Here is a 14,417-nt window from a genome sequence, read left to right on the forward strand (position 1 = left end):
AACAAATACTAAGAGTGACAAAGCCAATAAAAACCCCGAAAGCGTGAGAACATCGTGCTATATGCAATAATATGTTACTATGTTTTGTTTTTAAGCGTTTGTTTTTTGTTGTTTTTAAGGGTTTTACGGCGCTTGCAACACGTTTAGGTTATATCAGCACCAGTAAAAAGGAAGAAAATGGGATAGTCGAAAGTTCTCGAATTACAATTAGAGCACCCAAGAGAGAGTAAGACAAAGGGGAATTGGGAACAAACAGGGATCAGATGTAGATTCCAAGAGCATACCATCAATGTTTGTTTTGTTTTGTTTTGAAGGGTTTTACGGCGCTTGCAACACATTAAGGTCATATCAGTGCCAGTAAAATGGAAGAAAATGGGATAGTCAAAAGTTCTAGAATTACAATAAAGCATCCAAGAAAAGAGAAGACAAAGGGGAATTGGTTCAAATAAGAAACAGGTGTAGATTCCAAAAGCACTCTATCAAAGTACTTAGTTTAGTCCATCCAGACACAAGCACAGGTCCCCACTAAGAGGAACGCACTCAAATGTTTTACAAATCATATATAATATAAAGAAAGCAAGCATAATACAGTGCATAACAGAGAGATGATTTACAATGAAAAAAAATATCATCTCCCAAAACTAACTATACATTCAACTGTTTCCCTCTCAGGACAAAACCACGTAATCTCATTCCAAGACAAAGACAGAAAGCATGTTGGAAAACAGATATATAAGGAGATAGAAGACACAGTATGTACCCCCCTGCCCACTATGGGAGGTCAGGAACCCACCCAGTTATACCATCAATGTACTTAGTCGGATATCACCTATAAGTCACCCAGACACAAGCACAAGATCCAACTAAGAGGAATACACTCAAATGCTTACATTTCATTATACACATTAAAAATAACAAATATAATAATACATAACAGAGAGATGATTTACAAAGGAAAAAAATATCATTTCCCTATACATTTGACTGTTTCCCTTTCAGCCAGGACCAGAAAAAAAACAAGAAATCTCATTCCAAGACAAAGACAGAAAGCCTGTTGGAAAAGGTAAAGGAGGATAGAAGACACAGTAAGCGCCTCCCTGCCCACTATGGGAGGTCAGGAACCCCACCCAGAAAATAGGATAGTAAAAGGTTCTATAATTACGAGTAAAGTACCCAAGATAAAGTAAGACAAAGGGGAATGGTGCAAATTGGGAACAGATGTAGATTCCAAGAGCATACCATCAATGTACTTATTTAGTTTAAGATCACTTATAAGTCTCATCCAGACACAAGCACAGGAACCCATTAAGAGGAATACACCCAAATGCTGACATTATTTTACATTCAAAACAACAAATACAGTCGACTCCGCTTAATCTTTGTAAGAACAATAATCCTGAAGCGTTGATTGCTTTCTCTTCTGTGCAAACTGTTTATAAACGGTCTCCAATCCCATCAATGTAGATCATCTGTAAGGCGTTCTACTTTGATGAAGTGGCGTAGTTTGTCCACCACGTGATATTTCTATTTCTGAAAAAGCTAAAAATTAGGGTGTCATTCTGGACAGTTCTTTGTCTATGATTCAGCACATAAACTGTGAAAATTACATACTATGAGCTCGGTAGACTATCACAGATGAGGTCATGATTACCTTTCAAAACCTTACTTGAAGAGCATTGTTTCTGCTTTATCTTGTCACGCCTCGACTATTGCAATCCACTGCTCGCTAGTCTCCCTAATAACAAAATAAACAAGCTCCAGAGTACAGAATTGTGCTGCTAGATTAGTCCTGGGAAATCTCATTATGATGATACAAAGGACATGCTTCAAACCCTCCGCTGGCTGCCAGTCCGGACTAGAATTGAATACAAAATAGCCCTTGTCTGCTTTGGTGTATCTGAGTCTGAGTCTTCCGTCCCTATCTACATTCAAGACTTTCTCTGATAAATCTTAGATCCCATGATTTAAAATTGTTAGCATCTTCTAAAACTAAATTCAAATACTTAAGTGATTTGGAATGATCTTCCTCAATCTGTGAGATTTTCGAGCTATATCGATATTTTAAAAAAAAACCCTGAAAACATATCTTTTCAGAAAATATTTACTGAATTGAATATGAAATGGATTGTATGTGACTTTTGTATTGATGCCCGTTTTATACTCATAATGTTTTGATAGTTGTTGATTTGGTCTTGCAATGTCATTGTTACCTTCATTGTTACCTGGGTAAACAATGTCCTCTTTTTTTCCTTTTGTTTTAAAAGTGCTTTGAGGTTTCGACGAAAGGCACTACAGAAATATGCTTTTAATGATTATTACGTCGTTTATCAGTGATTGGAGATGTGTCACATTCCGATGACTCATCCTCATCTTCATTATCCAGGCGTTGTCTTTTGTGTGGCTGAACAGAGCTCAGCATAGCTCCTGAGATGTCAGTTCACCGCTGATGAAGATATTGTTATCCATTGTAAAGAATTGATCGGATGCTTCGGCCGAAAGCTGTGTGGAATGGGAACAGCATTGTTGATTTCATATGGCTGTTGGCTGTCACTGCGATCAAGGTGTAGCAATTAAGTGGAGATGGTGTGCGATTAAGTGGAGCGATTATATAGAAAAAATTGTTTTTCACGAATGTGTAAAATATAAGCAGAGTGTGCGATTAAGCGGAGTGAACTGTATAATAATGCATAACACAGAAATGATTTACAAAGAAAAAAATATCATCTCTCAAAACAATAACTATACATTTGACTGTTTTCCTCCCAGCCAAGGACTCAGACCAGGGCCAGGTCAAAACCAAGTAATCTCATTCCAAGACAAAGACAAGGCAAAGTGGAAAACAGCTATAGAGGGATAGAAGAGGCAGTTAGTACCTCCTTGCCCACTACGGGAGGTCAGGAACCCCATCCAGTTACTAAGTTTGAGATAACCTAAATATCTCATCCTGACACAAGCACATGTCCCACTAAGACAAATACACTCAAATGTTTACAAATCATATATATATATATATATGTATATATATATATATATATATATATATCTAAAACAAAAATAATACAGTGCATAACAGAGATGATTTACAAGACAAAAAAACATAAACTCCCAAACTCTTACTATACATTTGACTGTTTCTCTCCCAGCCAGGACAAAACCAAGTAATCTCATTCCAAGACAAAGACAGAAAGCAAGTTGGAACAGATAAAGGGGGATAGAAGACACAGTAAGTGCCTCCCTCCCACCATGGGAGGTCAGGAACCCTACCCAGAGGTAAGACATAAGGAAACCCGTTCAAACAGGAACAGGAAAAGGGTTAACTAGATGTCAATAGTTCCGTGGATGGAGTCTCCTACGGCTCTAATGGAAAGTAAAGTGTTATGGGCAGAAGATACACGCCACAAGGGGTACACTTATATATATATATATGGTAACAACAATAATAAAAATGGCATTTAAAGATTTACAAATTGAAAAAAAAAAGATGATAATAAAAAAATAAAAGCTTACCTCATCTGTCCCTTAAACAAAAAAAAAAAGCCCAGGCAAAATTCAGAGCAGGCATTGAGAGTAATATTTTATAGGAAAACGACACAAATAGTGCATACATAAACTAACCATGAATATGTTCATTACTGTAGTCATAACAATAAAATGTATTTGGAATTTGGATTCTTTAAAAAAAAAAAATGAAATTGGCCTAATTTAGCAAAAAAATGAAGAGATCAATAAAAGACCTGAAGGTTCCCATCATCTGACTATAAATGACAGATTGTCTCATGGTGGACACTGGAAGTCATGAAGACCTAAATGATGGAAAAGGTCAAAGCAAAAAGTCTTTTGAGAAATTTTGTTTGTAGCTCACTTGCTCAAAGGATGCTGAACAAATTGTTTTAAAAAAATAAAGATGACTAATACAGTTTTTGACTCTCCACAAGCAAATAGATGTCAATTCTAATCCCGCGACTCAAAAACTTGGAAAGAAAAAAAGAAAGAATTGAAGAATTAATTCATGACACTAGAGATGTATTGCCATTGGTGAATGTATAATTATAATTATATACTGAAATAAAAAAAACAAAAAAACTTTCTTTTCAATCTAGCTAGAGAACAGGGAACTCATCAATACACATTGGCATCATTTTTCATTATTAAAAAAATATTATATAGCCAATAAAATTTTTAAAAAGCATAAAACTTGAAATAAAGTCCAGTTGAATATAACGACACTTTGATTGCATTGGTAAATAATGTCATTAACTCTCTTGAGTTCACCATGATTGAAAATCAAACAAATATGTTTGACTTTCCATTAATGTGAACTCAAGAGAGTTAAGGGGAGGGGCGACACCTGAAATATCGATTTTTGGGTCAAAATATAAAATTTCAGTTTTTTATTTATTATAAAAGAACAATCATTTTTTCACATATTTTCAGCAGTGAGAAGGTGATTTGGATAATATAAAGTTTGTAAATCGTCTTTCATAAACATGGAGTCGATATGAAAATATCAAACTTTTCAATTTTTTGTGAGAATTCAACTGAAAATAATAGGGCTGAAAAGCATTATAATACATATCGATGTTGTAGATTTTGATATCGATAGTTTAGTCTACTCTTTGCCCGTCTAGTTGACAAGGTTTCAGTCTCATAAATATCACAATATGGGCAGGAGAGGGGTTTAGAAACTGTTAGTCGCGAACAAAGATTGTGTGTCAAACAGCTGATAAGAGGTCAAGTTGTCAGGTAAATACAACGTGATCACGAATGGTGCGATCTGATTGGCTGACCTTGTTTTCGACCTCCGACTCCGCGCCAGGGATTGGATGTTGAGTCAGGGTGAAAGTTCGCCTCTATTACTATTACTTTTACTACGATTTGTTTACATTCCGATTGATCAGTTGTTTTATCACATTTTGACACGTATTCACGTTAATTATCTCTAAATATTTCCAATTTTTACTGGATTATTATAAATATACCTAAAGTGACCAAAAAATCCAAACGTTGGCAACAATTATATGCTACATAAGCCAAGAAAGCAAGAAAGTTATGATGGCTCATCGTTGATCCGTGGCCACAAATCTTTGATTGGAATTGGGTGTGTGAAAGTAGTATTATGATAAAGCGATTCCAAGCAATGCCGCAGCGGAAAGAAATGAGATGGGCTATTCTTGCCGGTCTTTACCACGGTTATTCCACCAATGACTTCCCTCAACATAAGTATTGTCCTCCTGAACCGGACTCCAGATGCTTTTATAAAAAATATATTGCTGCCCATGTGTATCCTGTTGACACAAGCAGCGTCTACATACACCTTTGAATTTTGATTTGCTTCATGAGCACTTGAAGCCTGTATATGATTTGTTGTGAGATGAAGAGAACACAAAATCCAAACGAAAGGTTTCATAATTCTGTTTGGTCAAGATGCCATAAAACATACTTCCATTCCCTGAAAAAAGTTGAGTTTGGTGCAGAGTATAATTTTGGTCCAACAGAAATAACATCCCTGAAAGTGTCTTTGAGCATCGGTGGACTGGGAGAACACTCCCAGATGTTGAGTCAGGAAGCAGAGTCAAAAAGACTTGACCAAAGCATAAGGGTTGCTTAACATAAAGAGAAAAAAAAAGAGGCAAAATGAAAGCTCAGACCCGTGAAAAAGCCCAGAGGGAGGCAGAAAAAGAACACGGGGGACCCTCATACGGTGCTGGTATGTTTTGAGCTGGTTGTACCGTTTTGTCTTATTATTTTCATTCATGGTTATCTTTGATCTCGTTTTTCTCAAAATGACATTTTTTAACAATCTTTATCTTATTTTGTCATTTATCAATCAATTTGTTTAAAACTTTGCATGTCTAGAGCTATAGTGATTATCTAAAATCATACAGAAGGAATTTTAAATATCTTTATTATTTTTTGAAAAATTGACATTTTTATGTCAAAAAACATGATTTTTATCATACCGAAAAATTATTTTTAAAAAAAATTTATAAATAAAAATCTATTAAAAATATTTAAAAAATGCTCTGTATTTTTTTTTATAATATACAAAAATACAACCATGCAAAATTTCAAGAAAATTCCATGGAAACTTATTGAGAAAGTAACTTTTAAAAATAGCACCCAGAGAAGAGTAAAATCCAAGATGGCGGCTGTCACCATGGCAACCGGACACGCCCACCGAAATAAATCACATGGTTCGAATCCATTGGTCATAGGCAATGTCCCAATATAAAAAGATATTGGATATAGCCATTATTCTTGAAAATAGTTTCAGGTGTCGCCCCTCCCCTTAAACAGAGATCTGAATCTGAATGGTTAAACTTGAAATAAATAATTCTTATTCATTTTCCTCTATTCTTCACCAACTTTTCTTTATAAATATTTATGATAATCGTGTTTTGATTTTGTTACTATAAAACAGGGGAAAAGGACTAAAATTTAAAACTAAAATATTGAGAATTGTTAAAATGTAACCAACTGTTTTGTTATTTTCTCAGTAATATTGAAAATATTGATGAAATGTCATATCCAGCTCGCTATAAAAGATAATGGTAAACCAACAAAATGAATAAATGCATGACGATAAAACAACAACAAAGCCATTGTGATTCACATCAGATTAATTGACATTTTTCTATGACTTTATTTTAGTGTGTTTTTTTGTATGAAAACAAAGATAGATTTATCTAAGCTGTTTTTCCCAAGATAAATGCCTCTCTCTTTTTAGCTAAATTTGAAATCCTAAATATAGGCAGAAACCCACTGTCACTGTCACCATACAACAATAACAGGATGTATATGCATATTCGAAAGTTTGAAGTTAAGCTGGATTTTCAGCCCCAAGTACACCGTCCTAGATTTTACTGTCCTTCAAGATTTTGAGGCCCAATGAACAAAAGATTTCATTTGGACAGATCTAAACAATGTCTACCAATTGAATCAACATGCTTGACAACATTTGTCGTCTTTCAATTGAGTGTCAATTGTCTTGCAGCAAAGAGGGCATCTTTAAGTCGTGATTTTAGGACTTCAATGCTGTTTTCGATTACTTTTAAATCAGAACACTGTGTGTTTGGTTTTAAGGGTTTTACAGTGCTTGTAAACACTTTTAGGTCATTTCAACACAAGTAAAAAGGAAGAGGATAGGATGGTACAATAAAAAAATTTTAAAAAATCTAGAATGACAGTTTGAACACCCGAGAAAAGGGCAGACAAAGGGAACTGATTCAAATAGGGAACAGAGGAAGATTCCAAGAGCAAACTATCAATATATGTTTTGTTTGAGATCACCGAAAAGTTCCATCCAGACACAAACACAGGATCCCACAAAGGGGAATGCACTCAAGTGCTTACAAAACATGACTTTCAAAATTTTAAAATATTACAGTACATAACAGTGAGATGATTTACAAGGGAAAAAAAATCATCTCCCAGAACTAATACAACACATTTGACTGTTTCCCTTTCAGCTAAGGACTCGGGCCAGGCCCAGGACAAACCAAGTAATCTCATTCTAAGACAGAGACAGAAAAGAACTCGGAAAAACATAAAGGGGGATAGAAGATACAGCGAGTGACCTCCTGTCCACCATGGGAGGTGAGAAGATCTCCCATCCAGAGAACAATAACTGGGACAAGGAGAAGAAAGGAGACAGGACAGTTTATCATTTTAGATACAATTTATTCATACTTGTCACTTTGGAATCATAAGCATTTGGAAAAAGTAAGAAAAGGGGAGTAATAAAAATAGAAGATAAAAAGTAAGGCTCCAGAAATGTGCTTTTGTGTCCATTTGGAGACAATCCGACATAACCAAAGACACCAGTATTGGGATACACATTGTCATTAAACTGAAGACATATAATAATAAAGCAGAGATGATTTATATAAACCCAAAAATTTAAAAAAAGGTTTTAAAATAAAAAATAAACCAACCCCAAACCACTCAATCTCCTGTACATTTTATTGTCTCAGCTGTCTCCCATAAGACTAATTGACAAAGAGTCAAAAGAATGGAAATATTATTTAGAAAAAGTGAGTGGAGCAGGCACTTATGTTGATAACAAGAAATGAAGTGAGTAGGACTCCTGGGTCATGGATAGCTCATATGGTAGAGTCACGATCTCCTCAGCCAGGCGGAGCTGTCGCTATGTTTTTATTCTCTGTTGTCTTCTGTCACTTTCCTACTCACTTCATTTCTTGATATATTATTTAGAACCCTCTCCATCTAAAGAGAGTCAGTCAACTGCCAGCCACCTGCCCAGTTAGAAAATAATTATCTCTGATGAGAAAAAGAGCCATGAAGGTGAAAACAGCCACAGTTGGTGGGTATTCAGTATTCACTTAGTATTGTATTTGTATTACTATTTGCAGAGACTCAAAACAATGCAATTGATTTTATATATGTGGTGAGCTAAAATAGGGAACAGCTCTCTAAAAGTCAAAATGAACAAACAATCTCCACATTTCTCCGATAACTACAAACCATTGAGTATTGCTGTTACATTTTCATTACTTCCATTGTTGAATAATGTTTAAACCTTATTTCAATTGGGAGAATACTTAAAACTGTGGTCCAAAACTATGCTTAATCTGTAGTTAAAACGAAACAAATAATCCAACAGGATTAAAGGGTATGACATCATTCACCAACTGAATGTAAAAAAAATTATTTGTATGAAACATATAAACACATGATATCATAAATTGACTGAATGAACCTGGGCAAATCTTTATTATATTATATTATATTGTATTGTAAATGTAAGGACATGTCTCCATGTCAGTATTCCACAGCAAACCTGTATTTCCATTTCCGTACAACAGCTTAGTCTTACATCTCAAGACCTTTGTCCATTTCATGATGCGCTGGGCTGTCATCATCTTTAGCTATATCCGTGCCTTCAAGCAACTTGGCACCTTTAGTGCAAGAAATCGTTTTCTTTTGTTTTGTTTTTTTGTAAATTGCAAAAAAAAGAAAAAAGGAGTAATTTCAGCTTAACATTCAGGCCATATTGAAAGTAAATGATGAGAAATGAAAAACGATCTTTATGCACCGTTAATAATTGAAATGAGGCATTCCTAGTGCTTGGTGTTATGCCAACATTATGCAATATCAGGATTCATATTTTCATAAACAGCAAAGATAATGATACGCTTCTTGGCTTGCTGAGCCCCCAAAAAACATGGTAAAATATTTTTTCTCTTTCATTTAATCATTTGTCATAATTTATCGCCATCATTTTTTCTATAAAATTCGAGTTTTGTGCAGATATTGGTATATCAAATCCCTTTAGCACAATCAATCTCCCTTTTTTGTGAGTAGGAGCATCAAATTATTTTGGCGTATTTTCTTTCCTTTCATTTAATTTTAAATTCATTTTTTAGGACTAATTTGACAAATAAACGATTCTGACGCATGTAACCATATCCAACCTTGGCAGGGTATCGTGAGATATCCAAGACAACAAACAACAATGCATATCATTCTCAGAGACCAGGAGAGGGCAGAACGTGTGTCAACTGCTCATTTGATTCCAACTATCTTCAGGTAGATGGAATGGTAGCCGCAATGGGTAGTAAATGGTCTCGTGTGCTTTTCTTCCATTCTCCTCGATCCTCCTCCTTCCGTCTCCATCCAATCTGTGCTGCTAGTGCTAGTGGTGTTACGCATGGCTGTGCCTGGTTTCGTCTCTATTGACACCAGAGTAACGTTTGAGGTCACTTGTCTTTTTTGTTCTTTTTTGGTTCACAGGGACGTGAAACAACCCCAAGACTGGTCTGCTGGAATCAATCACCAATTAGTTGAAGGGTCCCTGGGAGAGCTGGGAAGCCAAGTACATACGATCCCCTTGGTAGGTGGAATCCTGGGACAGTAGGACATCCATCTGAGACCGGAAGTCGTCTTGCACAAAGCTGTCCTGAAAACATAAATGTACAAAATTAATATGGAGATAATGACAACTGAAGTTCAAAAGGAAGAAAGAAAAAACAAAAACTGAGCTTTTATTTTGCACAATATCCACATTGACAACATATTTTGTAATAAGTGGGTGGAGAGAGAAAATAAAAGGTGTGTGTCTACTGGCCTCGGAGAACCCACAGGAAGACGCACGGTCTTGTCAAGACAAAAGTTCATGATTAGCCGCTCAGATTTTGAAATTGACTTTTTTCACCATAGCATTTTATAATCCCTATTATTTGCAATGCTGAAAGCACTTGTGAGAATATTTAATCATAAATATTCTCACAAAATAAACGCGATTTTTTCAGCTGGACAATCGGTACCTTCCCCACTTCAAAATTTCAACATCTGATTAACTTATTCAGATAAATTGATGAATAAACTGAACAATTTCCAGAAAACTTTGTTGTTCCAAAACGACCATCTCAAACTGGAGTATTATGACCATTCCTGAGGTTCTCCCAGGACCACCACACACATATGGCTTCCCTATCAAACAATAGCTTTTCTAAAGGACAAGAAAGACATTGTGTGACCAAATGCTCCCATAGAAATAATGTAGCTGCTATCAAAGACCAATGGGATATCCTACTAGCATGTCGGTTTTCGTCAAATTCACCACAAAAATACCCCAATACTAAGTTATTTCTTTAAAAAAAACTGACAACTGTCACATTTTACATTACTTGACTTTTGTGACAAGACTTATCACACATGGAAGTTGCCATCAAAGCTTGTGATTTATTGGCGAAAATCTAACAGTATAAATAATCTTGAAACTTGAAACAAAATTATACAAAAAACAATGACAAATACTATAAGTCCCTATAACACCCTTTTGTGAATCTTTGAGAAACTATTTCTGCTGTTCTATTAACCAGTAGATTTTTGACCAATCAAAACATGGAATATGTGACACTCCTTCACACGTGCTCAGACAAACATAGTTGGTTGTTTATAAACAATAACGTGAATGGAATTTTACCTCCATCTGATCTTTGTTATTGTTTTTATATTGACAAATGGGTGACTAGTTATCACATGGTTTTCTTGATCATATTATAAACGTTTAAGTAGTAGTTTTCATAGTTTTCTGTGTTGATTCTACTGATCAAGCGGTAGAACAGTGGGTATTTTACTTAACACATACCACCGATAGTAAAACCTGTGTAGTTTGCTGTGTCTACCAATCACTGCCATTGTTTACATTATGACAATTGTCCGAGAGGCGTGGTTATCTACCGGTTAATTGGAACTAGATCCACAGTTTTTGGTTTATTTTCAAGTACTGAACCCAATGACAAATACAAGTTCTGTGGCAAAGTGTATGATGAATTGGAAAAGCTATTTGAATGGAACTGACCTGTGACAGGTCTGGCTGAGACAGTCCACTGAGTCCAGGCTGAGAAAGACCACTGAGACCCTGACTCATTTGGAATTGTTGACTCATAGACATCCCTTGGGTCAGAGGGCCTTGAGAATCCTATGGAAAGGACAGACAGCATCATTCACTTATTCATGGTAATTATTATGGAAACAACAACAACAACAATAATAATAATAATAATAATAATAATAATAATAATAATAATAATAATGATGATGATGATGATGATGATGATGATGATGATGATGATGATGATGATGATGATGATGACGATTATGTTACAAAAAAATGGAAAACTGGTAGTTGGGTGATTGGAGATTGGGAGATTGGTTGTTGGGTGATTGGACATTGGTCATTGGGTGATTGTAGATTAGTAGTTGGGTGATATTTGACAACCTACCTGACTGATCTGGCTCTGTGATGAGGCATTATTTGTTATCTGGTGTCGAGGTGCTTTCTGTCTTCTATTGCCACTCCAGCCCCGTCCACCACCTCCTCTAGAACCTTGAAAAGAATTGGAAAGAATTGGATAATTCTATGTGTTTTTGCTTTTGACAGCTGAACAACTCTTGCAACACTCTTGGATAAAACAAGTGTTTGGAATAATTACATTAGGTACGGAAAACCCAAATTTAGATTATATAATTGTTGTCTTTAAGTTGCATTCAATAGGTAGAACTTTTTTTTCCTGATTAAAATAGTATAAAAATTATTAAAATTGGTTAAAAATTAAAAAAGATATGTTATTTCAAAATTTGTAGAAAATCGCCAAAATTTGTCCTTCTTTGAAAGCAACCTTTTGTCCGTTTTCAAAATGCCGTATTTTCATAAATATTCAACTTTCTAACAATACACATCTTTTTATAAACAATATGTGTATTTTTTTCCTGAGCTCAACTCTAAAATAGAAATAATTTGCCCCCAAAGTAGCTGACAAAGCCAAAATTGTCAATTTCAACGCGAAGTTACGAAATATCAGCGATTGTGCCCCTTGCCTGAGCCAGCATATGAGTGAAGTGAATAAGGCAAATGTTGTAGTTGTAGTTTTGTTTTCAGTTGGCTGGTGAACGCAAAGCTATAAATCTTGCTTTCGTATACATCATTTTAAAGCTGAGATTTTAAACTTTCTTTTGATACCAGAATTGTCCAAATTTTCAAATTTTTCTTAATTTTTTAAATCAATTTAAAGTTTTTAACTTGAAACTTCAAACTTTGAAAAAAATCATAAAAATGCGAATCTGGTATCGAATCAAAGCTTGTTCAATTTTCTTTCTGATGCAGCCATTGACGTTACTATTAATAGCGCTGACACAACCAGCCGAGCGGAGAGAAGAGACGACCGTCAGTTACGGTGTTCGAGTAACGGAGTGCCGGTTTCAAAATCGGAGTTTACTCCTCTTCTTCAACTCAAAGCCATGAAATAACAGCAAATCCTATGAAAAAAGCATAAACATTTTTTAAAAGATGAAGATTTGAGATTTAATCTGATAACAAAAACGTTTTATTTGACGGACTGAAAACGAGAAAAAGAGAGTGACGATTTGAGTTGAAATTCTCGGTTTGCCAACAAAGCCATGACTCGATAAGAGGGTTTGCCGTACCTAATTACATACATTTACTAGTAGGCTTAGAGCTTGAAATCAAATTTGACTAAAACCAACCAAATCTGACAGGCATAAAGACAAGCTACATGTCTAAGAGAAACATGAATTTTAAAGAATTTCAGCGGGAATAAAATAATTGAGTCATGAATTTTTACTTATTAGAAAAAAAAAAGGAAAAAAACAAAATGCATGTTTCAGGTGCCCTTCAGGAGTGAAATGAATAAAATAGCCAACCCAACTTGAGCAAAAAAATTAAATTATGCCCTTCTGCCACGACATCCAAGATATGGTCACCTAGGCATTCTACAAAAGAATATAGATAATTCGTCAAACAAGATGTCTGATGTCAACAGAAATCACCCATGTTGTCCAAGTCAGCAAATTTGGATGTTAATACAGAGATGCCAACTTTAAATTTGGCTCACAGGAATTTCAGACACCACTCGGAGGAATTTCAATGCCGAAAGAGGAATTTCCGCACACAAGAAAAAGGAATTGGAATGGTATTTGGCATTGTGTTTACATATTGTATAGTTCTAAATAGATAATTGATTAGATTTATATTATGATACATAAACACATTGCCAAATACAATCCCAAAGTTTCCTTATTTCATATGAAAGCACCAAAACCTAATGGTAGAGATTGTAGTACTGGTGGTAGTGACGATGATGTGGTGTTGGTGGTTGTAGTAACAGTTGTAGTGATGAAGAAGATGTGATAGTGGTTGTTGTTGTAGTAGTTGTGGTCGTGATGATAATGATGTGGTGGTGGTTGTAGATGTGGTGGTGATAGTGGTTGTAGTACTAATGATGATGTGGTAGTGGTGGTGTAGTAGTAGTGGTGGTAGTGATGATGATGATGTTGTAGTGGTGGTTGTTGTAGTAGTAGTAGTGGTAATGATGATGTGGTGGTGGTGGTTGTAGTAGTAGTGGTAAGTGATGATAATGTGGTGCTGATGGTTGTAGTAGTAGTGGTAGTGATGATGATGATGTTGTAGTGGTGGTTGTTGTAGCAGTAGTAGTTGGAGTGATGATGATGTGGTGGTGGTGGTTGCAGTAGTAGTGGTAGTGATGACGATGTGGTGGTGATGGTGGTTGTAGTAGTAGTGGTAGTGATGATGATGTGGTGGTGGTGGTTGCAGTAGTAGTGGTAGTGATGACGATGTGGTGGTGATGGTGGTTGTAGTAGTAGTGGTAGTGATGATGATGTGGTGGTGGTGGTTGTAGTGATGATGTGGTGACTGTAGTAGTAGTAGTGGTGGTAGTGATGAAGATGAGGTGGTGGTTGTAGTAGTGGTGGTAGTGATGTTGTGGTGGTGATGGTTGTTGTAGTAGTGGCAGTGCTGTTGATGTTGTACTGGTGGTTGTAGTAGTAGTGGTAGTGATGATGTGGTGGTGGTGGTGGTTGTAGTAGTAGTGGTAATGATGATGTGGTAGTGGTGGTTGTAGTAGTACTTGTAA

General features: G+C 35.7%; 1 protein-coding gene across 1 annotated transcript in view; it reads right to left on the bottom strand.

Annotated features, from left to right (window-relative positions):
• Nucleotides 1-8,705: 8,705 nt before the first annotated feature.
• LOC144964975 (regulator of nonsense transcripts 1-like) overlaps nt 8,706-14,417 on the bottom strand; it is a 34,799-nt gene continuing 29,087 nt past the window's right edge. The window contains exons 23-25 of the mRNA XM_078899790.1: nt 11,751-11,854; nt 11,327-11,446; nt 8,706-9,919 (exon numbers count right to left, since the gene is read on the bottom strand). Of these exons, the coding sequence (XP_078755916.1) occupies nt 9,800-9,919; nt 11,327-11,446; nt 11,751-11,854 (344 nt within the window). The 3' untranslated portion in view covers nt 8,706-9,799. The remainder of the gene's footprint in view (nt 9,920-11,326; nt 11,447-11,750; nt 11,855-14,417) is intronic.

This window comes from Berghia stephanieae, chromosome 2, assembly GCF_034508935.2.
Source record: "Berghia stephanieae isolate SIO BIC M18660-M18661 chromosome 2, UCSD_Bste_1.3, whole genome shotgun sequence".
In the NCBI taxonomy this organism is placed as follows: domain Eukaryota; kingdom Metazoa; phylum Mollusca; class Gastropoda; order Nudibranchia; family Aeolidiidae; genus Berghia; species Berghia stephanieae.